Genomic DNA, 26,678 nt, shown 5'->3' with positions numbered 1-26,678 from the left:
TTCTGTACAGTAGCAATTTAATACTTTACAGATGGTCTTTTAACCAAATTATCATAAATATATTTAAATAACATATCTTTAAAATTGAAGTCTGACTGTGGGTCAGCCTTTCACCTCTCAAACTCAAGTTCAAATCTAGCACAGTAACAGAAATACATTGTCCTATCTTCTAAGAATCCTATATGAAATCCATTTGGCCAGTTTAACACAATTCCAAGTAGGAGAAATAGCCTTTTTAGGACAAAATTGCCACTGGTGAGCACTACCATGGCTTTGAGAAATTAGAAATGATGCAGTAAGTGCTCTGATGAAAGTGGGGGCAATGATGCATGTTATTTGGAGAGAATAGAGGGAGCCTGCAACTGCAACGAACCTGGGAGCTCTTGAAGATGATGCTAGAAGGAGTTCCATTCTCCATCACTAATATAAACAGTACATTTTTCTTAAGTAGTGAAACATCAGTAAAAGCAATCTAGACGGGAATGAAGTAGCAAACATGAACCTTCTGAAAGGTCTACTTGGTGTCAGTGTCTTATTATAATCATGTTTTACATTTAATTTGAATTATTTTTACACTAAAAACTTACTATTCTGCTCCATGACCATCACCTATCTGTCCCAATTACACCTTGTAGCAAATACCTGCAATAATCTATAGCAACTGTCTACATTCAATTTTTTTTAAATTAGAAATTTCTACAACCATTTTAGAATGGAATGTACCCATTAAACTGGCCAAGTTGTAATTCCACCTTTCCACATGAACAATACCATCGACCCCACTGCCAGGGTAGTTACAATATAACATTTATAATTGTAACATTTAATACCTTAATTGTACTTGAAGCTCGAGCATTTGGATTGGATATGTTTGCCCAGAGAAGACAGATCCTGTAGTCTGAGCAAACCTAGTTTACAGCATTCCCACCAGTTCAATGCTTCGCTCATGGGTCCAGCAAAATCTATTGGTTTGTTTTAAACACTATTTGTAAACATGCCAGATGATAAATTTCAAAAGCTTTATCCAGGTAATATTTATTTTAAAAGCTTATACAAGCACTTGCAGATAATGACCAATTGGGGAGACAGCACAAAGTGTTAAAATGGAAGATACAGATCCACTTACAGAAGCCAAAGAACACTAAATATAACATTCACAGAAACCAGTGTTACCAGAGTCCTCGGACATTCGTCAGGCCCATGTTCTTTCCCACCCCTCTGTAATGTTGACTCACTAAGTGTTACCGCACTTTCTGCCAGCTTTTAAATTCCTCTGCACAGTTCTCAGATTCTAAGATTTCCCTGCACAATGCTACGACAGCAAAAGGATCCCATCATGCCACCGAATTCCATTACATGTACACTTTTCACAGACTATTGCACAGCTTTTATTTTGAGAATGGAATTTGCCAGTAAATGTCCCATAATACAATTGATTAAGTGTTACAAATATTTAGTTCATGCATGTTAATACTTTAGAGATAATTTTAATTCTGGAAAGATTAAAGTTGTAAAGTGCAAGGATATCAAAATGCTGGACTTCAAAGACTGCAAGAATAATTTTTTAAAAAATAGTTCAGAAGGTTACTCACGTTTGTTTCATCAAGTCAGATTTGAGGAAACACAGCCATAAAATATCAGGTGGACTTCCTTTGCTGGATAAATTGTAAAGGGGGGATAATTGGTTTAGAGGTCAATTTGAGCATAGACCATAGCAAGCTATGTTGTCGCTGGTTTCAAGTTTGCTTGCTGGGAGAGGTTGTTCCTTGCAGTTTGGGCCTTGTGTGGTTTGCAGCTCACAGAGAAATCCTAGGAGCTGTTTAATGAAGTTACGGCTCAGGGGAAGTCCAAGGGAGCTTAGAAGATGAAAGAAAGTTGATGGTTCCGTGCTAATGGCAATTAGGACTTAAAGAAGCCTTGGGAGCCATTTATCGCTCAGGGCCAGTGTGGTTCTCAAGGAAATTCAGGGACTAAATCTTCAAAACCCAAAGAGTTGAAATCCCTCATAACAGACCTAGTTTGTGCATGTTAGCTAATACAAAATAGCTCAGCAGTGGTTAAAGAGGAACTCCACTTCTGATCACTAGTGATCTCTGACAAAGTGCACACATGGTCAACAGATGAGGGCTACATTGTGCTTACTTATGGAAGCTCCTCATGTTCACTGCCTACACTTGTATGAAGAATGCCATGTCTACCCAAGAGAGCTGCTGAGACCTGTAGAATAATTCTTCAATATGAATCACTGCTTACTGAACGAGGAAAAAACGTATAGAACACAGAACTGTATAGTACAGGAACAGGCCCTTCGGCCCACAATGTTGTGCTGACATGACGCCAAATTAAACAAATTCCTTCTGCTTTCCCTTGGTCTGTTTCCCTCTACTCCGTGCATATTAACGTGCTTATCTAAAAAGCCCCTTAAACGTCCCTAACGTATCTGCCTGCACCACCACCCCTGGCAGCACATTCTAGACACCTACCATAGAAATCAGAGACAGCCTACAGTGCAGAAAGAGGCCATTCAGCCCATTGAGTCTGCACCGACCACAATCCCACCCAGACCCTAACCCCATATCCCTACATCTTTACCCATTTATCCCTCTAACCTATGCAGGACACTAAGGGGAAATTTTAGCACGGCCAATCAACCTAACCCGCACATCTTTGGACTGTGGGAGGAAACTGGAGCATCTGGAGAAAACCCATGCAGACACGAGGATAATGTACAAATTCCATACAGACAGTGACCCAAGCCAGCAATCGAACCCAGGTCCCTGGAGCTGTGAAACAACAGTGCTAACCACTGTGCTACCGTTCCTACCACTCTGCGTAAAAAACTTGCTCCTCAGATCTCCTTTGAACGTTTCCCCCCTCATCTTAAGTGCATGGCCCCCTAGACTTTTCAACTCTAGAAAATAGATTCTGACTATCAACCCCATCTATGCCTCTCAATTTTATATACTTCTATCAGGTCTCCTCTCACCCAGTCCAGAGAAAACATACTAGTTTGTCCAGTCTCTAAGAACATAAGAAATAGGCCATCTAGCCCTTTGAGCCTGCCCCGCCATTCAATAAGATCATGGCTGATCTGAAGTGGCTCAGTTCCACTTTCCCGCTTTCTCCCCATAACCCTTAATTCCCTTGTCTGTCAAAAATTTCTTCTTAGATATCGCTCTTAGAAAACCTCTTCTTAGATATCTCATATTTCTCCTACAAAGTGTAAAAGCAACTGTTTTTAACTCTGAGTAAAGAGCCAGTATATCAAGAGTGTACGGAGAAAATTAATATTAATTTCTTGGTACAGGAACAGAGGAAAGCAAAGACTATTACGGATAAATGCAGAAGCCAAGTCCATCCCTGACATGTAAAGGCTTTAGCACAGCTACATGTGTTGAAAATGCATCTGTTGAGTACCATATAAAAAGACAAGACCGATTAAAGGATTATGTTCACTAGAGAATTTATTTTTATCCATTTACTTCTCTACAGTCTGCATGTGGAGATATATTTTTGGAAGCTAACAAAACATCTACTAGTGAAGGCTGAATATCTTAATTTAATAAATGCAATCAAAGGCCAGTTCTGGAGGTGGTGGGATCAGTACAAACAGGATAAGTTACACCTGGGCAGGACTGGGACTGATGTCCTAAGGGGACTATTTGCTAGAGTGGTTGGGAGGGTTTAAACTAAAATGGCAAGGGGATAGAAACCCAAAGAAGGAGTCAGAGGAGGGGGTAATCAAGGACAAGCACAAAAGGCACTAAGGGGAATAGGAAGAGTGTTAGGCAGAGAAATCAAAGACCAGAACCAAAGGCGGCCACAGTGGAAAATAGTGGGAAAGGGAAAAATGTTTAAAGAGCAAACCTTAAGTTTTTGTGCCTTAATGCAGGGAGCATTCACAATAAAATGGATGAATTAATCGCACAAATAGATGTAAACAGGTATAATGTAGTCAGGATTACGGAGACGTGGCTGCCGGGTGATCAGGGATGAGAAACGAACATCCAGAAGTATTCAGTATTTAGGCAGGCAGGCAAAAAGGAAAAGGCAGTGGAGTTGCATCGCTGATTGGAGAGAAAATTAACACAATAGTCAGGCAAGATATTAGCTCCAATGATATGGAATTTGTATGGATGTAGCTGAGAAACACAAAAGGGGCAGAAAAAACATTAGTGGGAATTGCTCATAGACCCCCAAATTGGCCAAACCATGCTTTCAAGGGAAATTAGACAGTATTAGGTCCAACAAAGAAGCATACAAAATTGGTCAGAAAAAAATAACAGAGCCTAGGTATGGGAGCAGTTTGGAATTCAGCAAAGGAGAACCAAGGGATTGACTAAGAAAGGGAAAAGAGAGAACAAGAGTAAGCTTGTAGGAACATGAGAATTAGCTGTAAAAGTTGCTAGATATGTGAATGGAAAAAGATTGGTGAAGACAAATGTAGGTCCCTTACAATCAGAAGCAGGGGAATTTATAATAGGGAACAAAAATGGCTGTCCATCTGAATACATGCAAGGAGGACACAAATAACATACCAGAAATACTGGGGAACTCAGGGTTTAATGAGAGGGCTGAATCAAAGGAAATCAGTATTAATAGAGAAATGGTGCTGGGGAAATTGATGGGATTGAAGGTTGGTAAATCCTCAGGACCTGACAATCTATATCCCAGAGTATTTAAGGAGGCAGTTGTAAAAATAGTGGATGCATTGGTGTTCATTTTCCAAGATTTTATAAATTCTGGAACTATTCCTATAAATTGGAAGGTAGTTACTATTTAAAAAGGGAAGGAGAGAAAAAACAAGGAACTTATAAACCTTCCAGCCTAATGTCAATAGTAGGAAAAATTCTAGAGTCGATTAAAGAAGATTTTATAGCACAGCACTTGAAGTAGTAGAATTGGACAGAGTCAGCACATGTTTATAAAAAGAATCATCCTTGACAAGTCTACTGGAATTCTTTCACGAGTGGTGGAAAAGGTGGCGGTAGCAGTGGGGGCGGAAGCAGTGGATGTGGTTTATTGGACTTTCAGAAGGCTTTCTCCTTCCACAAGGAGAAACTCCCATGAGAGATTGGTGCGTAAAATTAAAACGCATGGAATTGAGGATAGTGTATTGAGATGGGTAGAAAAACTGGTTGGCAGACATCAAATAGAATAAGTACAAAGGGATCTTTTTCTGTATGGCAGGCAGTGGCTACTGAGGTACGGCAGGGATCGGTGCTATGACCCCAGTTATTCACAATATGTATTAATGACTTAGGAAAGGGAGCTAAATGTAATTGAGGTCATTTTCAGCCTGTTCACCGTCAGACGGAATAGCGTCACGGGCTGAAGGTTCGGAGAATCAGGAAAAGCGATTCTCTCCAGAGGTATTGCATTCTGCGATTTTTCCCGTCTCTCATTGGGAGAGCAAGGTTCACACCCACAAAGGGTGGGAACCATATTTTAATTGATTTCAATCCAATTAACAGCCCCCAACCCCCTCAACATAATTCCTGCCCCCTCAAAATTTTCAAATCTGGTCAGACATGGACTTGTCCAGGGAATCCTCTTGTGGGCACAAAGTTGATTAGAGCCCCCAGGGGAAAGGGACAATGGTTTGACATTGTACCAACCTGCCATCCCATGCCAGGTGGTAGTGCTGGGATGAACTTTAGTCAAAGCCTTATGGGGTGGGTGGGGATCCATACGTGTAGCTGGGATGAGGACGGGGTAAGGAGGTGGTGTGGGTGGGATGCATTCAATGGAAAGGATAGGAAATGCTGGCAAGGAGTGGGAGTTTGGGGGGGGGTGGGGGCGGTGTAAGAGAAGAGATGCCAACAATGGGGAGTGGTCATGCAGGAAAGGTGCTGCTGATGACTGGGGCCCCCAAGACCTCTGTGGTGGGGTAGGGGGAGGTTATTTCTTGGTGCGAGTGGGCAGCCAAGCTTTTCCAGCATGTTTAGACCCAACCCCAATATTAAAAAGGTAGGCATACAGGCAGGCAGTAAAAGAGGCAAATGGTATTTTAGCCTCCATAGCAAAAGGATTCAAGTACAGGAACAGGAATGTCTTATTGCAATTATACAGAGCCTCTCTGAGGCCACATTTGGAATAGTGTGCAGTTTTGGGCTCCTTATGAGGAAGGATGTTCTTGCTATAAAGAGAAGGCAGCGAATATTTACCAGACTGACTCCTGGGATGGCAGGGCTTACATACAAGGAGAGACTGAGTCAGTTTAGGATTATATTCACTGGAAAATGAGTGGAGCATCGAATAGAAACCCATAAAATTCTAACATGACTAGATAGGGCAGACACAGGAAGGATGTTTCCAATGGTGAGGATGTCCAGAACCAGTGGTCACAGTCTAAGGATGCCAGGGTAAAATCTTTAGGACTGCGATGGGGAGAAATGTCTTCTCACAGAGCATGGTGAGCATATGGAATTGGCTACCACAGGGAGCAGTTGAGGCCAAAACATTGTATGTTTTCAAGACAGAATGAGATACAGCTCTTGGGGCGACAGGGATCAGGTTACTGAGTTGGATGATCAGCCATGATCATAATGAATGGTGGAGCTGGCTTGAATGGCTGAATAGCCTCTTCCCGCACCTATTTCCTTTGTTTTTCACCAGCTAAGTCATTGAAAATAAAACCATTTGGGTCAGGGCGCAAAACTGAATCTAATACCGGCAAATTTATCTGTGGCAAAGAAAGGGCAACCAGCAAAGTGACTCAACCATAATCTGATAACAGGATCAATTTAGCAAACTGTTTTAAAATTATGATCTCACAGCTGTTGTGCACAATCAGTAATTTATGTCTTTAGATTAAAAAAGCAAGGCACTCAAAATAAAGTTTTACAAAAAACTGAATTTGTGCTGGAAACTGCCTTTTATAGAATGGTCTCTTCTTTTATAGAATGTAGCACATGAAACTATCCCATTCTCATATGAATTTGTCCATCATCTTAAGTAGATGAAAAAACATTAAATTTCCAAAATTAAATACATTGCTAGACTGCAAATGAAGTATTTCAAACTGTCCTTTTGAAAACAAACTTACAACTTACAACTAACACCAGAGGGCGACATGACACCAAATATACAAATACATGTAAACTATACACATTTTGTTTCTGTTTCTTTAGTTTGTGAAAATCAATAAATCACATATTTTAACAGTTTATCTTCTGCATACAGTTGGATTACACAATCAGGTTAATACTTTAAACTTGGACACAGATTGCAAACAGACTGGAACATGAATGTAGGAGTTTCATGGAGGGGGGGAAAAAGGCAGTTTCTGACACCCAATGCTCAGGACTGAAGCCAGAGAACTTGAGAATTCCAAGACAAATGCCAAGGTTAAGTAATAACTCACTTACTATTCAGTTTCTTTGTGTTTACCAACTTCAATGATCCTTTTATTCTTAGTAAGAAATCTCACAACACCAGGTTTAAAGTCCAACAGGTTTATCTGGAATCACAAGCTTTCAGAGCGCCGCTCCATTAGATGACTCACCTGAAGGAGCAGCGCTCTGAAAGCTCATGATTCCAAACAAACCTGTTGGACTTCAATCTGGTGTTGTGAGACTTCTTATTGTGCCCACCCCAGTCCAACACCGACATTTTTTAAGCTTAAATAAGTAATTAGTATTTGGTTGGTTCATTGAGAAGCAAACAAAGATAACACTAATTTCATGATTTAAACCAGTTTTAATACGTGTTAGTGAAAATTATAATTTACTACCACAATTTTTGAATTAACAAACTTCTAATTAAAACCAAGTGATCAGCCTCCAATACATGTGCTTTATCCTTGTGCCTTGGAGAGTCATGTTTGAAAGGTACCTCCAGCTGTTCCAATGCAAGACGAGAGCTTTGAAACTTGGAGCAGCAGCTAGATTCATTGGGCGATATAGAAAAGGTCAGATGCACCTATAAATGAGATGACAACCTACTGAAGCTACAGTACAAAATTACATGCATGAACAGGAGAATCAGCATGCTATAGCAATAACCAGGCAATCCCACAACAAATGGCTCAGATCAGTCTCGCCAGTTAGTCATAAATGAAGGAATTAAACAGGAGCTGCCTTTACAAACATTCCAATCCTCTGATAGCAGAACTCAATACGCGAGTGCAAAAGACAATCCTGAAATTTTAGCAGCCATCTTCAGCTAGAAGTGACAGTTAGATAATCCATTGCAATCTCCTCCTGACATCCACACCAAAGAAAGGAATTAGCCAATGTGATTCACTCCATGTGATAAATACTCATGGTGCAGCAATGGTATGGGCTGCAACAACAATCCAACTACAGAATTTGGAAAAGACTTATCTCCAGAACTACCCTCATTTTTAACCAAGCTGTTCCAGTACAGCTATAACACAGGCATCTACCCAACAATGTAGAAAATTGCTCCAGTACATCCTATTATCAGAACTTGGGGCAAATAGAAGAGCCCAATTACCAGCCCATCAGCAAACTGATAGAAGGTATTGACGGCATTGCGATCAGGCATTATTCACTCTCAATAACCTGTTCACCATTGCTTGGTTTAGGTTCATCCAGTATGACTCAGGTCCAGCCCTCGTTATTAACTTTATCCAAACGTGGACAGGGTTGAATTCCAGAGGTGAGACGAAAGTGACTGTCCTTGATATCAAAGCAGCATTTGACATGTATAATGAAGGAGCCCTAGTAAAGTTAAAATCAAGGAAAAAAAACTGTCCAATTGATGTCCTATTGCACAAAGCTGGCCGTAGTTGTTGGAAATCAATCATATCAATCCCAGGACATTGCTGCGGAAGTTCCACGGCGTAATATCCTAGACCCAACCATCTTCAGTTGCTTCAATAACCTTCCCTCATTCTGGCTTGGGCTGATGGTGACAAGTAACATGCACGCCACACAAGTGGCAGGCACCTCCATCCTTGACATTCATTGAATCTCCCATCACATCCTGCAGCCACCAGTGACCAGAAACGTTACAGAATCAGTCAAAAAAGTGTGGTTACAAGAGAAGGTGAGAGGCTGTGCATTGTGTAGCAAATGACTAACTTCCCAACCTTCAAAGACTTTCAACTATCCACAAGGCATAAGTCAAGATATGTTGCAGTACTCTCTACCTTCTGCAACTCCAAAAGCATTTACAAGTTTTTGAAACATCCAGGATAAAGCAGCCTGTTCAATAAGAACCCTAAGGGAGCACAGTCCAAATCTAAAACCTCCATCGCCAGAAAAAGCCAGCACCCTCAAGTGCATGGGAAAACCACCGGGAACAATGTTCCCATTCAAATCACAGACCATCTTCAATGAGAATGTAGTGCCATTCTTTTACCATCACTGGGTCAAAAACATGCAAGGCTCTCCTTAACAAAATTAGCAGAGTGCAGTGGTTCATCTTCAACAATGCAATTAGGGACTTCTTTTAGTGACAGTGCGATTAGGGATGAGCAACTGCTTACATCTCATCAATGAGTAAGAAAGTAAGGGCACGTGGGTGTCTGGATCACATGTTATAGGACCTGGTCACGTAGTCAGATAGAATTCAGTAGAAAGATGAAGGCACCCAGAAGGGTAGGAAGGAACGTGGTAGTACAAAAAATCTCCAGGAGTGTTCCATCAAGTATTGTACAGCAAGTATACTATGATACTACTGTGCCTTTAATTTTTAATCCTGTTTCTCTGCTTTTTTTTTGTATGATTGCCACGATATCTGTTGAAGGAATATAACAGGCCTTTTTGTTTATTTTTAATTTGGGCCTACAGAGTTTACAATCTTTTTTGAATTGTTATGGGAAGATCGACAGGTCAAGGTCATGTGGTTCCTTCACAGAGGAGTCCAAGGATTCACATTCAGTTTGTCAGAAGCTGTTGGACTCCCTGGTATTAGAAATTCTACTGGCTAGTTGGAAGCAGTTTTTCTTGCCTTCCTGGAGTGAAAATTTTGCTATTGATGGCTTGCTAGCTTGAGGCAAACAGTGGCTCTATTGCTATTTCAAGATGCTGGGGCCTATAGGGCTGGGAAGTCAGAGTTTCAATTCTCTATTGTGATGTTAGTGTGCCTTTAAGAAATGTGGTTTATAAAAAAAAGTTCTCTGCAGTTGTAAACAGGTCTTTTGGTTTCATTCTTGCCAAGCTGTCTGCTAGAAGTCTTTTTATTGCTGCTTCAGTTTTAAATGGGGTTTTATTTTTACTCTGGGCCTCAGGTATTTTCTGGAATTTTACAGCCTTTTGCATTGCAAGGAGGAAAACTAATTGACAAGTCAAAGTCAGGTGGTTCCTCCCCAGACGAACGCAGGGATTCATTTTCAGTTTAGGTTTTACAATCAGCAGCTGTCCTGGTTGTCAAATGGCAGGCAGGTTTTCTCTCTCTCCCCCCACCTGGTTTTGGAAATTCTGCTCGTTGGCTGGAAGCAAGGCTTCTTGCCTTTCGGAAGTGAAAACTCTGCTGTTGGTGGTTTCTTAGTTAGCACCTACAGCGTCTCTCTGGTGTTTTGGGAAGCTGTTTTGACTTCAAGCTTGTCTGTTGTGTATCAAGAGAAGTGCAGTATCCAACCAAAGGACTAAGTTCCAGCATCACATGCGCATTTATATTTTCTGAGCTATACCTGCAGCAAAGGTATTGTTTAAGGGTTGTTTGGTTGAAACATTACTTACATTTATCAAGGGTTATAAAATATCGTTTTTTTTGTTTATAACTGGTAAAAGTTTGTGTTAATTTTCTTTCAATACGTGTTAACTGTATTCTTAAATAAATTTTGTTTGATTAAAGCTCCCTAATGGATCATTTGAATTATACTTAACCTCGTCAAATTCAAATCGCAAAACCTATGATCCAGGCGGAATTCAGAAAACACTTGAGTTTCTGACCTGAATTATAACACTATCCAAAGGACTAATTCAGAGGTGTTACAGAACGAGAAAATCCAGCATCACATGAGCATTTTTGCGCTAAACCTAGGACAGGTGTAGGTTTGTAAGGAGGTTTGTTTGGTTAGAACAGTTTTTACAATATCATAATTTTTTTTCTTGTTTGCAATTGGTAGAAGTTATTGCTAAATGCCTTATTGGATGTTTACTATATCCTTAATTAAACTTTGTTTGATAAAAGCTCCCCAGTGGATCATTTGAATCATACCTCAAGTGAAACATCTTATGCCTACCCAAGCCAAATTCAAAGTGCAAAAACTTACGGTTTAGGCTGACTTCGTAAAGAGTTTCTTACCTGGATTATAATAATACTAATAGGGAATTTAATAATCAAGATGACAGACAGGCAGTCCTTACACTGTTGACATAAGACCTGCAGGCTATCAGGGTAAGGGATATCACATGAAAAGGAAAAGGAGGGTAAAAAGACACAGGCTTTGTGATCAACATTGGAACCAGCAACAAAAGGGAGGATGGAGGAATTTAAAGGAGCTCAGGAGAAAGTTAACATCTGACACCCCTAAAAGGTAGCAACCTCTGAATTACTTCCCCTGCTTTATACTAGGGAGAAAAAAAACAGAGGAGGACGTGGCAGGGTAGACTGTTGACAAGGCACCAGGACTGGATGAGATGGATCCAAGGATATCGAAGGAAGCAAGAGTGGAAATTACAAGAGCACTGGCATAATCTTTCAGTCCTCTCCAGACTCAGGAAGGTGTAAGGAACTGGAGTGCTTGCAACCACCTTCAGCCAAAATGCCAACTAGATGATACTTCTCAGCTGCATCTTGTGGCCCACATCATAATGATAGTATCTTCAGCTAATCCAATTTATTCAATGTGCTATTAATAAACATATACCGGATACAGAAAAAGGACATGGGCTTCTATAATATCCCAGTTCCAAAGACTCGTGCTTCAGATGTGGCTGCATAGCAAGCCAAGTTGTTTCTATACAGCTCCAATACTGGTCATCTATTCGATGATGCGTTAAATTACACAGGTAGACTGTATGCACAGAAATAGGACAAATCCAATCTGGCCAACTACTCAATCATCAGGAAAGTGAGGGAAGGTGTCAAACACAATGCTTCATGTGACACTAACTTAGCAATAAGCTATTTATTAATGCTTAGTTTGGATTTCATTAGAACTGCCTCAGGGGCACAGTGGTTAATATCGTTGCCCACAGCTCCAGTGCCCTGGTTCGATTCACTGCCTGTGTGGAGTCTCTGCATTCTCATGTGAAAGTGAGGGGGGCATAGATGGGGCCTGCAATGCACGGCATTGTGGGGGTGGGGCGGAGCAGGGTTTGAAATGCGTATACTTTAATGCGAGGAGTATTCGCAATAAAGTGGATGAACTTGCAGCATGGATCAGTACCTGGGACTTTGATGTTGTGGCCATTTCAGAGACATGGATAGAGCAGGGTCAGGAATGGATGTTGCAGGTCCTGGGGTACAAATGCTTTAGTCGGAGTAGAGAAGGAGGTAGAAGGGGGGGTGGGGTAGCATTATTGGTCAAGGACTGTATCAGTGTCAGAGAGGAAGTTTGATGAGGACTTGTCAGTTGAGGTAGTATGGGCGGAGATTAGAAATAGGAGAGGAGAGGTCACCCTGCTGGGAGTCTTTTATAGACCTCCTAAAAGTTCTAGAGAGGTTGAGGAAAGGATTGCGGAGACGATCCTGGTTAGGAGTGAAAGTAATAGGGTAATTGTTATGGGGGACTTTAACTTTACTAATATTGATTGGAATTGCTATAGCTCTAGCTCGTTAGAGGGGTCAGTTTTTGTTCAAAATGTGCAGGAAGGTTTTTTGACTCAGTATGTTGATAGGCCAACTAGAGGTGAGGCTATATTGGATTTGGTGCTGGGTAATGAGCCAGACCAGGTGCTAGACTTGGAAGTTGGTGTGCATTTTGGTGATAGTGACCACAATTCGGTTACGTTCACCTTAGTGATGGATAGGGATAGGCATGAACCTTGGGTCAGTAGTTTTAGCTGGGGGAAGGGTAATTATGAGGCTATTAGGAGAGAATTAGGAAGCATAGGTTGGACTAGGAGATTACAGGGACTGGGAACGTCCGAAATGTGGAATTTTTTCAGGGAACAGCTACTGCGGGTCTGCAATAGGTATGTCCCTGTCAGGCAAGGAGGATTTGGTAGGGCTAGGGAACCGTGGTGTACTAAAAAAGTTGATTCGTTGGTTAGGAAGAAAAAGGAGGCTTATGTTCGGATGAGGCTTGAGGGCTCAGGTAGTGCATTAGAAAGCTTTGGATTGGCTAGGAGGGAGTTGAAGAGGGAGTTAAGAATGGCTAAAAGAGGACATGAGATGACTTTGGCTGATAGGATTAAGGTGAATCCTAAGGCGTTCTATAGGTATGTCAAGAACAGAAGGTTGGTTAGGGCAAGATTAGGGCCAGTTATAGACAGTAGAGGGAAGTTGTGTGTGGAACCGGAAGAGATTGGAGAGGCATTGAACCAATATTTCTCTTCGGTGTTCACGCAGGGGGACATGAATGTAGCTGTGGAGGACACTGGGGTGCAGGGGTGTAAAATAGAAAGTATTGCAGTTGAAACCAGGGATGTGCTGGATATTCTAGAGGGCTTGAAAATAGATAAGTCCCCTGGTCCGGATGGGATTTACCCTAGGATTCTCTGGGAGGCCAGAGAGGTGATTGCAGAGCCTCTGGCTCTGATCTTCAGGTCATCGTTGGTCTCTGGTATAGTACCAGAAGATTGGAGGACAGCGAATGTTGTCCCATTGTTTAAGAAGGGGAACAGAGACTTCCCCGGGAATTATAGACCGGTGAGTCTTACTTCTGTTGTGGGCAAGGTTTTAGAAAGAATTATTAGGGATAGGATTTATAGTTATTTGGAGAGTAATGAATTGATTAGAGACAGTCAGCATGGTTTTGTAGCAGGTAAGTCGTGCCTTACTAACCTTATTGAGTTCTTTGAGAAAGTGACCAAAGAGGTGGATAGGGGTAAGGCAGTTGATGTGGTATATATGAATTTTAGTAAGGCGTTTGATAAGGTTCACCATGGTGGGCTTCTGCAGAAAATGCAGATGTATGGGATTGGGGGTAATCTAGGTACTTGGATCAGGAATTGGCTGGCAGATAGGAGACAGAGGGTGGTGGTTGATGGTGAATATTCGTCATGGAGTTCGGTTACGAGCGGTGTGCCTCAGGGATCTGTTTTGGGGCCACTGCTGTTTGTAATTTTTATTAATGATCTGGATGAGGGTATAGTTGGGTGGATTAGTAAGTTTGCTGATGACACCAAAGTCGGTGGTGTGGTAGATTGTGAGGAAGGGTGTCATAGTTTGCAGGATGACTTAGACAGGTTGCAGAGCTGGGCCGCGAGGTGGCGGATGGAGTTTAATGCGGAGAAGTGTGAGGTAATTCATTTCGGTAGGAGTAACAGATGTGTTCAGTATAGGGCTAATGGGAGGACTTTGAATAGTGTGGAGGAGCAGAGGGATCTAGGTGTATGTGTACATAGATCCCTGAAAGTTGGGAATCAAGTAGATAAAGGTAGTTAAGAAGGCATACGGTGTCTTGGCGTTTATTGGTAGGGGGATTGAATTTAGGAGTCGCAGTGTCATGTTGCAACTGTACACAACTCTGGTGCGGCCGCACTTGGAGTACTGTGTGCAGTTCTGGTCCCCACATTACAGGAAGGACGTGGAGGCTTTGGAGAGGGTGCAGAGGAGGTTTACCAGGATGTTGCCTGGTATGGAGGGGAGGTCTTATGAGGAGAGACTGAGGGATTTGGGGTTGTTTTTGCTGGAAAGAAGGAGGCTAAGAGGGGATCTTATTGAAACATATAAGATGATTAGAGGTTTAGATAGGGTGGATAATGATAGCTTTTTTCCTCGGATGAAGAATGCTAGCACGAGGGGGCATGGCTTTAAATTAAGGGGTGGTAGTTATGGGACAGATGTCAGGGGTAGGTTCTTTACCCAGAGGGTGGTGAGGGATTGGAATGCCCTGCCTGCTGCGGTTGTAAATGCGCCTAGTTTGGGGGCGTTTAAGAGATCTGTGGATAGGTTTATGGACAAAAAGGGATTGGTTTAGATTAGTGGGTCAGTGTTTTTTTAAAAAAAAACTGGTCGGCGCAACATCGTGGGCCGAAGGGCCTGTTCTGCGCTGTAATGTTCTATGTCTATGTCTGCATGGGTTTCCTCTAGGGTATCCTGTTTCCTCCCACAGTCCAAAGGACATGCTCGTTAGGTGCACTGGCAATGCTAAATTCTCCCTCAGTGCACCTAAATAGGTGCCGGAGTGTGGCAACTACAGGGTTTTCATAGTAATGTTGATATAAGCCTGCTTATGATACTAATAAATAAACTTTAGCTTTAGGTTTCATTATTGCCTTTGTTCCACCAGGAAGAAAAACTGAATTCCAGATTAAAATGAAATGAAAGTGACTGCACATGACAAAGTAACATCTGACCAAGTGTGGCATCAATCTACCTAACCAAATTGAAGTCAATGGGAAAACCTCTCTAATAATTAGAATCATACCAAGCATGAAGATACATTTTAATTATTGGAAGCCAATCTCAGTGGAAGGACATTGCTTCAGGGTGTTACTCAAAACAGAGCTCTAAACCCAACTGTCTTAAACCTCTTCAATAAAGAAATAACCTTCCTTAATTATAAAGTCAGAAATGTGGATGTTTGTTAATGATTATAGTGTTCAATTCCATTTGCAACTCCTTGCCGTGTAGCAAGACCTTGATAACTTTCCAATTTAAGTCAATGAATCATGCAAATATTATTTGCTGGTTAAGTGCTGGAAATGAGTCAGAGCCTAAACATCTTCCCCTGAAATTAAATGGTTTTCCACTACTAAATCCCTCCCAATCAATATCCTGGCGTTATCAATATTCAAACATAACTGGACCAGGCAAATATATACCATGGTTGCAACATCAGGTCAATAGCTTGGTACTTAGTGATGAATAACTCATCTCCTGACTTGCCAAAATTTGTCCACCTCAGACAGCATCACACAAACCCTTCATCTTCTGAACAGCACAAAGGAGATAAGAGTGTTCAATTGTCCAAATGAGTGTACTCCAACATCTCAAAAAGTCTGACACCATACACAACAACAAATCCTGGTAACATGACATCCCATTTATATTCTTGTATCAAAGGCACACAGTGGCAACAATGCATACCTACAAGATGTAGTGCAATAACTATCTCCAACTAACCTCTACAGCCTAGAACACTTGATTTTGATTTATTATTGTTACATGTATTAACAGTGAAAAGTATTGTTTCTTGCACGCTATACAGACAAAGCATACCGCATATAGAGAAGGAAACGAGACAGTGCAGAATGTAGCGTTACAGTCATGGCTAGAGAGTGTAGAGAAAGATCAACTTAATGAAAGGTAACTCCATTCAAAAGTCTGACAGCAGCAGGGAAGAAGCTGTTCTTGAGTGGTTGGTACATGACCTCAGATTTTTGTATCTTTTTCTTGACAGAAGAAGATGGAAGAGAGAATGTCCGGGGTGCATAGGGTCCTTAGTTACACTGGCTGTTTTGCTGAGGCAGCAGGAAGTGTAGACAGAGTCAATGGATGGTTTACGTGATGGATTGGGCTCCATTCACGACCTTTTGTAGTTCCTTGTGGTCTTGGGCAGAGCAGGAGCCGTACCAAGTTGTGATACAACCAGGAAGAATGCTTTCTATGCTGCATCTATAAAAGTTGGTGGGAGTCGTAGCTGAAGTACCAAATTTCCTTAGTTTTCTGAGAAGGTAGAAGCATTGGTGGGTTTTCTTACCTATAGTGTCGGCATGGGGGGGGACCAGGACAAGTTGTTGGTGATCTAGACATCTAAAAACTTGAAGCTCTCGACCCTTTCTACTTCGTCCCCATTGACGTAGGCAGGGGCACATTCTCCTTTATGCTTCCTGAAGTTGATGACAATCTCCTTCACTTTGTTGGCATTGAGGGAGAGATTATTGTACCCGCACCTGTTCACCAGATTCTCTATCTTATTCCTGTACTGTCTCGTCATTGTTTGAGATCCAACCCATTACAGTGCAGTCGTCAGCAAACTTGAAAGTCAAATTGGAAGGGAATTTGGCTGCACAGTCATAGGTGTATAAAGGAATATAGTAGGAGGCTGAGAACACAACCTTGTGGGGCACCAGTGTTGAGGATGATCATGGAGGTGGTGTTCTTACCAATCCTTATTGATTGTAGTCTGAGAGTTCGGAAGTTCAGGATCCAGTCGCAGAAGGAGGTGCCAAGGCCCAGACCACGGAGTTTGTAGATGAGTTTTGTGGAAATAATGGTGTTGAAAGCTGAGCTGTAGTCAATATATAGGTGTGTGGCAAAGGTGTCCTTGTTATCTACGTGTTCCAGAGTTGAGTGCAGGGGCAGGAAGATGGCATCTGCTGTGGACCTGTTGCGTGATAAGCAAACTGATGTGGATTCAAGTAGTCTGGGAGGCTGGAGTTGATTCGTGCCACAACTAGCCTTTCAAAGCACTTCATAATGTTGGATGTCAGAGCCATCAGTTCTGAACAAGAGCCACAGAGATCACAGAATCATCGTGCAGAAGGAGGCTATTCGGCCCATTGTGTCTACACCGACCACAATCTCACCCAGGTCCTATCCTTATAATCCCACACATTTACCCTAGCTAGTTCCCCCGACACAAAGAGACAATTTAGTATGGCCTATCTACCTAACACGCACATCTTTGGGCATAACCTGCAAATTCCAGTTCAAGTCAAACACCACCCTGATTTGGAAATATACTACCACAGGTTAATTTTGATTGGGCACAAACTTGAAATCTGTTACCTAACAGCACTGTTGGAGTATTTTCCCCCCTGCAGTCTCCAGCAATTCAAAATACTTTCCAGTTTAATTAGAGTTGGGCAATAAGTAAAGGCCTTGCCAGTGACACACACATCCCATGAATGCATAAAAATAAATAAATAAATATTTTTTATGCATTCATAAAATATTCATTCAAATTCATAGTTTGTAATTCTGAGATGAGTGACTCAGCTCCCGAATCCCAAAGGATTGTCACCATCACAAGTCAGGAGTGTGATGAAATACTCACCACTGACTGAATGAGTTGGGCAGCAATAATAGTCATGAGGTTTTAGAACCAAGGAGTTGGATAAACTGGCAACACATTCATCACCGCAAACATCCACTCCCTCCATCATCACTGTAACGGATAGGAGTGTAAACCAACTACATGATGTATTGTGCAACTTGCCAAGATGACTTGACAGCATCTCCCAAATCCAGGATCACTCTCTGAAGTACAATTAAAAATGAGCAATAATTTCTGGCCTTGCCAGCGATATCCATATGAATGAATAATTTTAACACAAATAAAGCCATGCTGACTCATTTCTCTCACATCGTTCTTCATTTATTCTTGCAGGGCATCACGAGTACTTTCCCGACACTGGACATCAGACTATGGTTTCCTTGACTCTCTTATTTTAACTGGCAATTATGCAATTAAAGTAGCAACTGGTTAATCAATTAAGAGAGGAAGGGTTGAGTGGGAGGATGCTCAGCTGTTCCTACATTTTAGATGCTTATACTGATTCAGAGATAAATATTTGTTTCATTCAAATGTAGCTAACCACAGGATTTAAACAGGCTGCAATAGTAGGATTGCTAAGGATCACAATGTGTTTTTACCTAAGAGTAGATTTGTTTCCCTACACACATATTCAGGAGGAACAGAACAGATTACAAGTAACAGACTTGATCACAACAAAAAGATAAAATCCCTTCAAATTTCACAATGAGTAAGTCCAAAAGTTAAGCAGAAGGTCTTCACATTCCACATTCAGCAAACTCAAACTCATTTTCCTCCAAAGTGTTAGGCAAAAGCTTTAGTTGAAGAACAATCTTTCATGAGGACAAAACGTTCAAACAGCAGCAATGATGCAGAAATCTCGAAGCAAATGCTGAAACCAGCAGGACTCAGACAACATTAAATGTGGCAGTAAAATCCCAACAACAATGGTATAGAGTGTAAAATATTGCATCATAGAACCAGTAATTGCAAGAGAAAACAAAAACTCACTTTTCCTTATATATGGACAGAACAGAATCTGAACTTAATAAGTATTCGCTGAAATTGCACAGATGTGCTTGTATGTCAAAAGAGAACTAACAATCAACAGCATCAGTTGTTTAAGTGCTGATGGACTTGATATGGTTTTGTATTGGTTTCCATTTCTAGTATGTGTATCAAAATGTTATCAGCAGCTTTTCCAGTGTTGAAAAAGTAAGAGGCGCTTGCTAATTTATTTAGTTTGGGGCAAAAAAAATGCTGTGTTGAAATTTGAAAATAGTGGTACATGGCAACCGATCCCCAAAATCCAAGAATGAAAATCAAAACATTATGCAAAATGGTGACCAAACATCCAGTTGCCAGGATGAAAATATTCTTGCCATGAGCAAGAGAACAAGGGAAAAAGTACAGATCTACAGACTCAATAGAGAAGGAAGTAGCATCAGGTTTCTTTCCAGATGTTTAAGAGGCTAAACTCACTAGAATTTACTGACAAAATAGAGTTACAAAGGATTGCTCAGAATAAAATTTTAAATTGGGTTCTTGGAGTCCTTGGGAAACCATAGCGTCAGCCATCTACCCACCTGGGCATGACCACTTCTCACTTCAGGAGAAATATGTTTCACATCCTACTCCAACACATGGATGTATGAAATTTTAAAGTTGGTTTAGTGCATATAAAATCTAAATATAGATTATTTTTCAAAACATTGCTCAAAAGGTTAAGAAAAAACATCAAGTCAACACCTCCCAATGAAGGTCAAATGTATTTGGAATTTCTTTCCCCACAAGAATATGTACTCTGCATATAATAATGAATAACCAGATGTTCAAAGGGGAAGGATATTCTAGGAAGTGATTAGAAATTATAATAAATAACATTCGTTTTATCTGGATAAAGACAATAGAACCAGGTCTCCTGCTCGCTCCAGTTCTACTTATGGAAAAGAAGGTAGACGGAGGTGGTCAGCACAGTATTAGTCCAGTGGATATTCATAGATTTGAATTTGCTGCAGCATTTATGTTGAGTTATTTCCAAACTCATTTTCCTCCAAAATGTTAGGCAAAAGCTTTAGTTGAACAATCTCCTTTCATGAGGACAAAATGTCCAAACAGCAGCAATGATGCAGAAATCTCTAAGCAAATGCTGAAACCAGTAGGACTCAGACAACATTAAACGTTTCAGTAATACAATCCTATGGAGGGAATCAAATGAAATAATCACAGATTGAAAAAGTTATTATAAATGGAGAGTTTGCTTTCCGTTTCTTGGACGGGGTACCATTTCCTCTTGCAAGTTACTTACCATTGTACTGGCACAGTTTTATTGTTACATGCCCAATATCTGTTTCCACCAACATCTTTACATTCTAGAGATTATTGCTAACTGTCTAGATTTCTAAGTTTTGAGAAAGAATTTGGTTTCTGAGGTATTTTCAAACTAAGTACGATCCATTAAACAACTTTGCAACAGTGTCAGAATTTCTTTTAGTATATAATTATCTCAAACATTTTTGAAATTTGAACAAGCATTATTAATAAATCCTCAAAGATAATCTTACCTTTCTGCACCCTGGTCTAACATAGCATGTAATGCTTCAGCATTAGCTGCAAAGAGGGGGGAAAAAAAAAATGTTAGTTCCAAACTGAATTGTGGATATTTGAAATTGTAAAATGCCTTACAATTCAGACCTAATTATTGTCGACAGTTTTTCATTTAATCTACACTCTATGCTATCAATATTATAAATTGAACGTCAACATTAAAAAAATTCCTAATAAATAAATATTACATGAAAGATTAATAAGATAAAAAGGCAGCAACATATAGAGAAATACATAATAAGCGATTTACTTTAAATAAGTTCAATACCAAACTTGCAATGACAACAAGGTAGTAAATAAATTAAGTGTCTGCTGGCTCAAAATATAATTTGCATGAATTTAATAGCCTTGAATTTGGGGTTGTAACAGTAAAATTATATGTTCTTGCATCTATTACCAAGAAAACTGAAGGGTCTCAGCACAGGTGCAATTGAACATGCAAACCTGAAAGGTGCTGTAAGTAATACATGGTGTACTGTTGCAAAATCGCAGATGCAGTCATATATAACCAGTGACTTGATGTGAATGTCGGCTTTTTAGAGCCAATGCAGGAGAGCACTTGGCTCAACGAGCACATGCTGACTATCTACAGAGCAATCCAGTCAAGATTTAACTCCCTTTCTATTCCTGAGCCTTGCAGCTTGATCTCTCTCAAAAATCAATTTCCATTTGAAGTCATTGATCATCTACATTTTTACATCCTTGTAGGCAGCAGAATACAGATCATTACCACACTGATTGAAATAGTTCTTTCTCACATCTCTCGTTCAAAATCTTAAATCTGCGTTCCCTAATTCTGAGATGATCAGCTTTTTTTAAAATTCTTTTCATGGCTCATGGGTATTGCTGGCTCGGCCAGCATTCTTATTGCTGCCTTTTCAGAGGTGGGATAATCAACTTTTTAGTATTTGCCAAATTTTTGTGCCCAGCTGTGAGGTCCCTTCATCGTTGACCGTAAAATCTGGGCCATTATTATTTGTAATACAGAAATTCAAAAAAAATAAGAAATGTACAACAAACAGCAAATAAACATCTTCTGATACTAATCACCATGACGCTCTGATGCTCATAACTACAGCTAACATTTGGAAGTTGGTGTCATGATGTGTCAGGAGATTACATTCCTTGTTTGGTCAGAAAACAAATGTATTATTAGGGGCATGGACAATGGGCAAAATGGGATTACATTAAAATATCCCAAGTTCAAATGTAAAATTAGGATTATTTAATTAAAATGTACTTGGGTAGAATAGAGAAACTAATAAGAATTCCACCTTCATTTTCAAATACTGCAGGATTTTGATCCTCTTTTGTTTGCTTAATTAACATTTAACCCTGAAGAATCAAAGACAAGACGCTATCTCTACCAGCACCATATGCCTCCACTTGATACAGATCAACACCCTTCCTATGCATTCATTTACAAGATGGCTACAGATTAGATATGCCATTCAGTCCATCTAGGCACAAAACCATTACTAAATTGCCCCTTAGTGTCAGGGAGACAAGCAGGATAAATACATGGGTTATGAGGACACGGCTTGGGTGGGCATTGTTGTCTACATTGCAGACTCATAGGTTAAATGGCCTCTTTCTGCACTGTAGGAATTCTATGATTCAACTCCAAGAAGCCATTTCCAAAATTCTAGGCATCTGATAAGTTTGATTTATTGCAAGTAAATCACATTTGGAGTCTGCTCCACCTATCAGTGCCTAAATACATGAATGGCACTTCAAAACTCATCATGTTAATTAACAGCTTAGATGATGAAGTAGGAAGTCACACATGTAAGCTGCCAATAACACAAAGATAGGCAGCTTTGCTAGCAGTGTAATTTTATATTTTTTATCTACAGAAGAGGCATTAATAGATTAAGTGAATGGGCAAAGTTCTGGGAAAAGGATTTCAAGGCAGCCATGTGATAGGTCTTATAAACAGATAAATCAGATGATTTTCTAAATGGTGAAAAACTAGAAACAGTGGAGATCCACGTACATAGTTGTTTAACACATCATGTATAGGATACAGAAAATGATCAAAAAAACTAATGAAATGCTGGCCTTTACACCAAGATCACTAGAATACAAGAAGATAGAAGTTACACCTGAGCTACACAAAGTCCTGTTCAGTATAGAATTGCATTCCACAAGCTTATCACTTTAGAAAGGCTTTGTCCTTAAAAGTAATGCAACATAGATTTATTGGAATAATATCAAATGCCAAGATTCAGTCTATGAACTAGAATTGTACTCCCTGAAATTTAGAAAATTATGAGGAATACTTGATCAAATTTTTCAAGATAGTAAGAGGAACAGATAGCTTTTCCTATCGACCCCATTTCCTTTGGTTGAGTTTAGACTAACGGACACAATCTATAGAGAAAAAGACTTGCATTTATATAGCACTTTTAAATAACAACGAGACTTTGAGCATAGTCATTGTTACAATATAGGAAATAATTCAATTTGTGCACAGCCAAATCTCGCAAATAGCAAAATAATGACCAGATAATCCGTTTCGATGCTGTTGACTAAGGGATGACTGTTGGCCAGGACATTCGTCCTCTGCTCTTCTTTGAAATAGTGCTATGGGATCTTTACATTGAGCCATGCAGATAAGTGGGTGCTTGAGTTAATATCTCATCCAAATAACAGCACCTCTGACAATACTCCCTCAGTACTGCACTGGTGTCAGCTTTGATATTTGTGCTGAAGCCTTAGAATAGGACTTGAAACTAGAGCTATATAACTCAAGAGGCAAGACTGCTGACAACCGAACCATTGTGACTATAATTGGGACTGGTGGCACAAAGGTCTGGTCACTGGTCTAGAAATCCAGGGGCCCAGGCTCTGGGGACAAATCTCAGCATGGCAGCTAATAAAATTTAAATTCAATGCATAAAATCTGGAACTGAAAAACTAGTCCCAGTAATGGTGACCATGAAATGATCATCGATTGTGAGAAAATCCATATGGCTCACTCATGTGAACGTATCTTACGTGGTCTAGTCTACACGTGACTGGAGGCCACAAAGCATGGCTCTTTGAAATGGCCTAGGAAACTGCTCAGATCATGGTCAGCAAATGCTAACCTTGCCAGTAACAACCAGATCCTTTGACAGATAAATTTTAAAAAGTTCTTTTGAATATTGAAGTTTGGAATCAACATCTCATACATGCTCTTCCCTAGGCAGCAGTTAGGTAAATTGTTCATTGTGAATCTGAGATTTCTGCTAACCAAAGGTATCAAGGTATATGGAGTTAGGTCACAGATAAGGCATGATCTCACTGAATTGTAATGGTTTGCTCCTGTTAACATGTTCCAACTAAACTGCAATCTTATGAAGCATTACCTGGATTTTTCATAATATAGTGCACCATTTGTCCAACTGTATCAACATTGCACTCACCACTGTCATGGAAATCTAAGAAACAATGTACAAAAAATAAAGATAAGTACGGTAAAATACTATGATCACCAGAGTTGGGCATCACAATTAAATTTACACTTAGGCCAGCAGCGTCTGAGAAGTTGCATCAAATCTGACAAATGGGTTAATTTCATTATATTTAATATCCAAAAATGCTTGTATAATTAGTCTGATATATAGGGCAGAATCTATCAGACAACCCAGTGTATTTCTCAGTGGTAGGATCTTCTGGTCCTGCCATTGTCAACAGGGTTTCGCATTAAATGCGCCCCTTGCCACCGTGAAATTCACGGCTGGTGTGTGCCACCAGAACAGAAGATTCTGCTAGCATGAACAACTAGAAAGTTCTGGCCATAATGTTCACCCTATAGATTTTTGAAGATGTTGCTCTGGAACCATCACACTTATTCCAGCCTGTGCATCAATTTCCTTTCTACCTCACCTCAACTAGCTCAGTTTTTATCTAAACTCCATCCTAATCCAATATGATATTCTGATTTTTGCACTGTCATCCTTGACAAGTATGAGTGGGGGCAGCAACAAAACACATACCATCCAGTGGACAACATAAATGAACAGCTTCATCTGAAAATAAGCTGAAAAAATGATTTTTGGACATGCTATGAGATATAAATGGGAGTTCGTCCTCGTGGCTCGCTGCGTCCACATATGTTTTAAATGAACTCTATGAGCCCCGCCAGGTTGTCAATGTCTCAGTAGGGGAGCAGTTTGGGAACAGTGAGCATAATTCAGTAAGCTTTAAGGTACTGTTGGATAAAAATAAATGCAGTCCCTCAAGTTAAGGTGCTAAATTGGGGGAGGGCTAATTACAACAATATTAGGCAGGAACTGAATATAGATTGGGGCAGATGTTTGAGGGCAATCAACATCTGGCGTGTGGGAGGCTTTCAAATACAAGTTGATAGTGATTCAGGACTGGCATATTCCTGTAAGGATGAAGGATATATATGGCAAGTTTTGGGAACCTTGGATAACGAAAGATATTGTGAGCCTAGTCAAAGAGAAAAAGAAAGCATTTGTCAAGGCTAGGCACAACAAAGCAAGAGTGGATTACAAGGAAGATAAGAACATAAGAAATAGGAGCAGGAGTAGGCCATCTGGCCCTTCGAGCCTGCCCCATTCAATAAGATCATGGCTGATCTGTCGTGGCTCAGCTCCACATTCCCGCCCTCTCCCCATAACCCTTAATCCCCTCTCATCAAAAACCCATCAACCCGCGTCTTAAAAATATTTAGCGAGGCAGCCTCCACCACTTCAACGGGCAGAGAATTCCAGAGATTCACCACCCTTTGAGTGAAGAAATTCTTCCTCAACTCCGTTCTAAACCGCCCCCCCTCTATCTTGAGGCTGTGCCCCCTAGTCCTACTGTCCTTTGAGCGGGAAGAGCCTCTCCACCTCTATCCTATCCATCCCATTCATCATCTTATATGTCTCAATGAGATCTCCCCTCATTCTTCTAAACTCTAACGAGTACAAGCCTAGTTTATTCAGCCTCTCCTCATAGCTCAACCCCCTCCACTCCGGCATCAGCCTAGTAAACCTCCTCTGCACTTCCTCCAAGGCCAAAATATCCTTGCGCAAGTACAGCACCCAAAACTGCACACAGTACTCCAGCTGTGGCCTCACCAATGCCCTATACAGCCGCAGCAAGACCTCCCTACTTTTATATTCAATCCCCCTCGCTATGAAGGCCAGCATCCCATTCGCCTTCCTGACCACCTGCTGCACCTGCAAGCTGGGTTTTTGCGACTCATGCACAAGGACCCCGAGGTCCCTCTGCACCGTCGCCTGCTGCAGTTTTTCTCCACGCAAGTAATAATCCTTCCTACCATTATTCCTACCAAAGTGGACCACCTCGCACTTGCCAACATTAAATTCCATTTGCCAGTTCCTGGCCCATTCGCCCAGCCTATCTAGATGCTTCTGTAGACTCTCCACACCCTCCGCGCAATTTGCCGTTCCCCAATCTTGGTGTCATCAGCAAATTTCAACACCATACACTTGGTTCCCTCCTCCAGATCATCTATATAAATGGTAAATAGCTGAGGCCCCAGCACCGACCCCTGGGGCACTCCACTAGTCACCAACCACCAATCCGAATAGCACCCATTGACCCCCACTCTCTGCCTCCTATTTGACAACCAGTCCTCCATCCACGCTAACACCCTACCCCCAACTCCATGTCCCCTAACCTTCTGCAATAATCTCTTGAGGTACCTTGTCAAATGCCTTCTGAAAATCAAGAAAGACCACATCCACCGGCTCTCCTCTATCCACCGCCCTAGACACATCCTCATAGAACTCCAGCAAATTTGTGAGACACGACTTCCCCTTAATGAAACCGTGCTGCGTCTGCTCTATCAAGCAATTCCCCTCAAGATGCCTCGCTATTTCCTCCTTGATGACGGATTCTAACATTTTACCTACAACAGACGTTAAACTAACCGGCCTATAATTCCCTGCCTTTTGCCTGGCACCCTTCTTAAACAACGGCGTAACATTAGCCACTTTCCAATCTTCCGGCACTTCCCCGGAATCCAGCGACATCTGGAAAATAACCACCAAGGCATCCACTATGTGGAAAGAAACTTAAGCAAGGAGTAAGGAGAGCT

The 26,678-nt window shown here is 40.9% G+C and overlaps 1 protein-coding gene across 7 annotated transcripts in view; it reads right to left on the bottom strand.

The window, feature by feature from the left end:
• rell1 (RELT like 1) overlaps positions 1 to 26,678 on the bottom strand; it is an 87,537-nt gene that overhangs the window by 26,539 nt on the left and 34,320 nt on the right. For all 7 annotated transcript variants that reach the window (XM_080188988.1, XM_080188998.1, XM_080189019.1 and 4 more), the window contains exons 3-4: positions 23,968 to 24,039; positions 20,572 to 20,617 (exon numbers count right to left, since the gene is read on the bottom strand). In XM_080188988.1, the coding sequence (XP_080045114.1) occupies positions 20,572 to 20,617; positions 23,968 to 24,039 (118 nt within the window). The remainder of the gene's footprint in view (positions 1 to 20,571; positions 20,618 to 23,967; positions 24,040 to 26,678) is intronic.

The sequence above is a fragment of the Carcharhinus amblyrhynchos genome, chromosome 1, assembly GCF_965287045.1.
Source record: "Carcharhinus amblyrhynchos chromosome 1, sCarAmb.v2.hapA, whole genome shotgun sequence".
NCBI classification, from domain to species: Eukaryota; Metazoa; Chordata; class Chondrichthyes; order Carcharhiniformes; family Carcharhinidae; genus Carcharhinus; species Carcharhinus amblyrhynchos.
The sequence above is the reverse complement of the archived record's forward strand: the minus strand, read 5'-3'. Positions and strand labels throughout refer to the sequence as shown.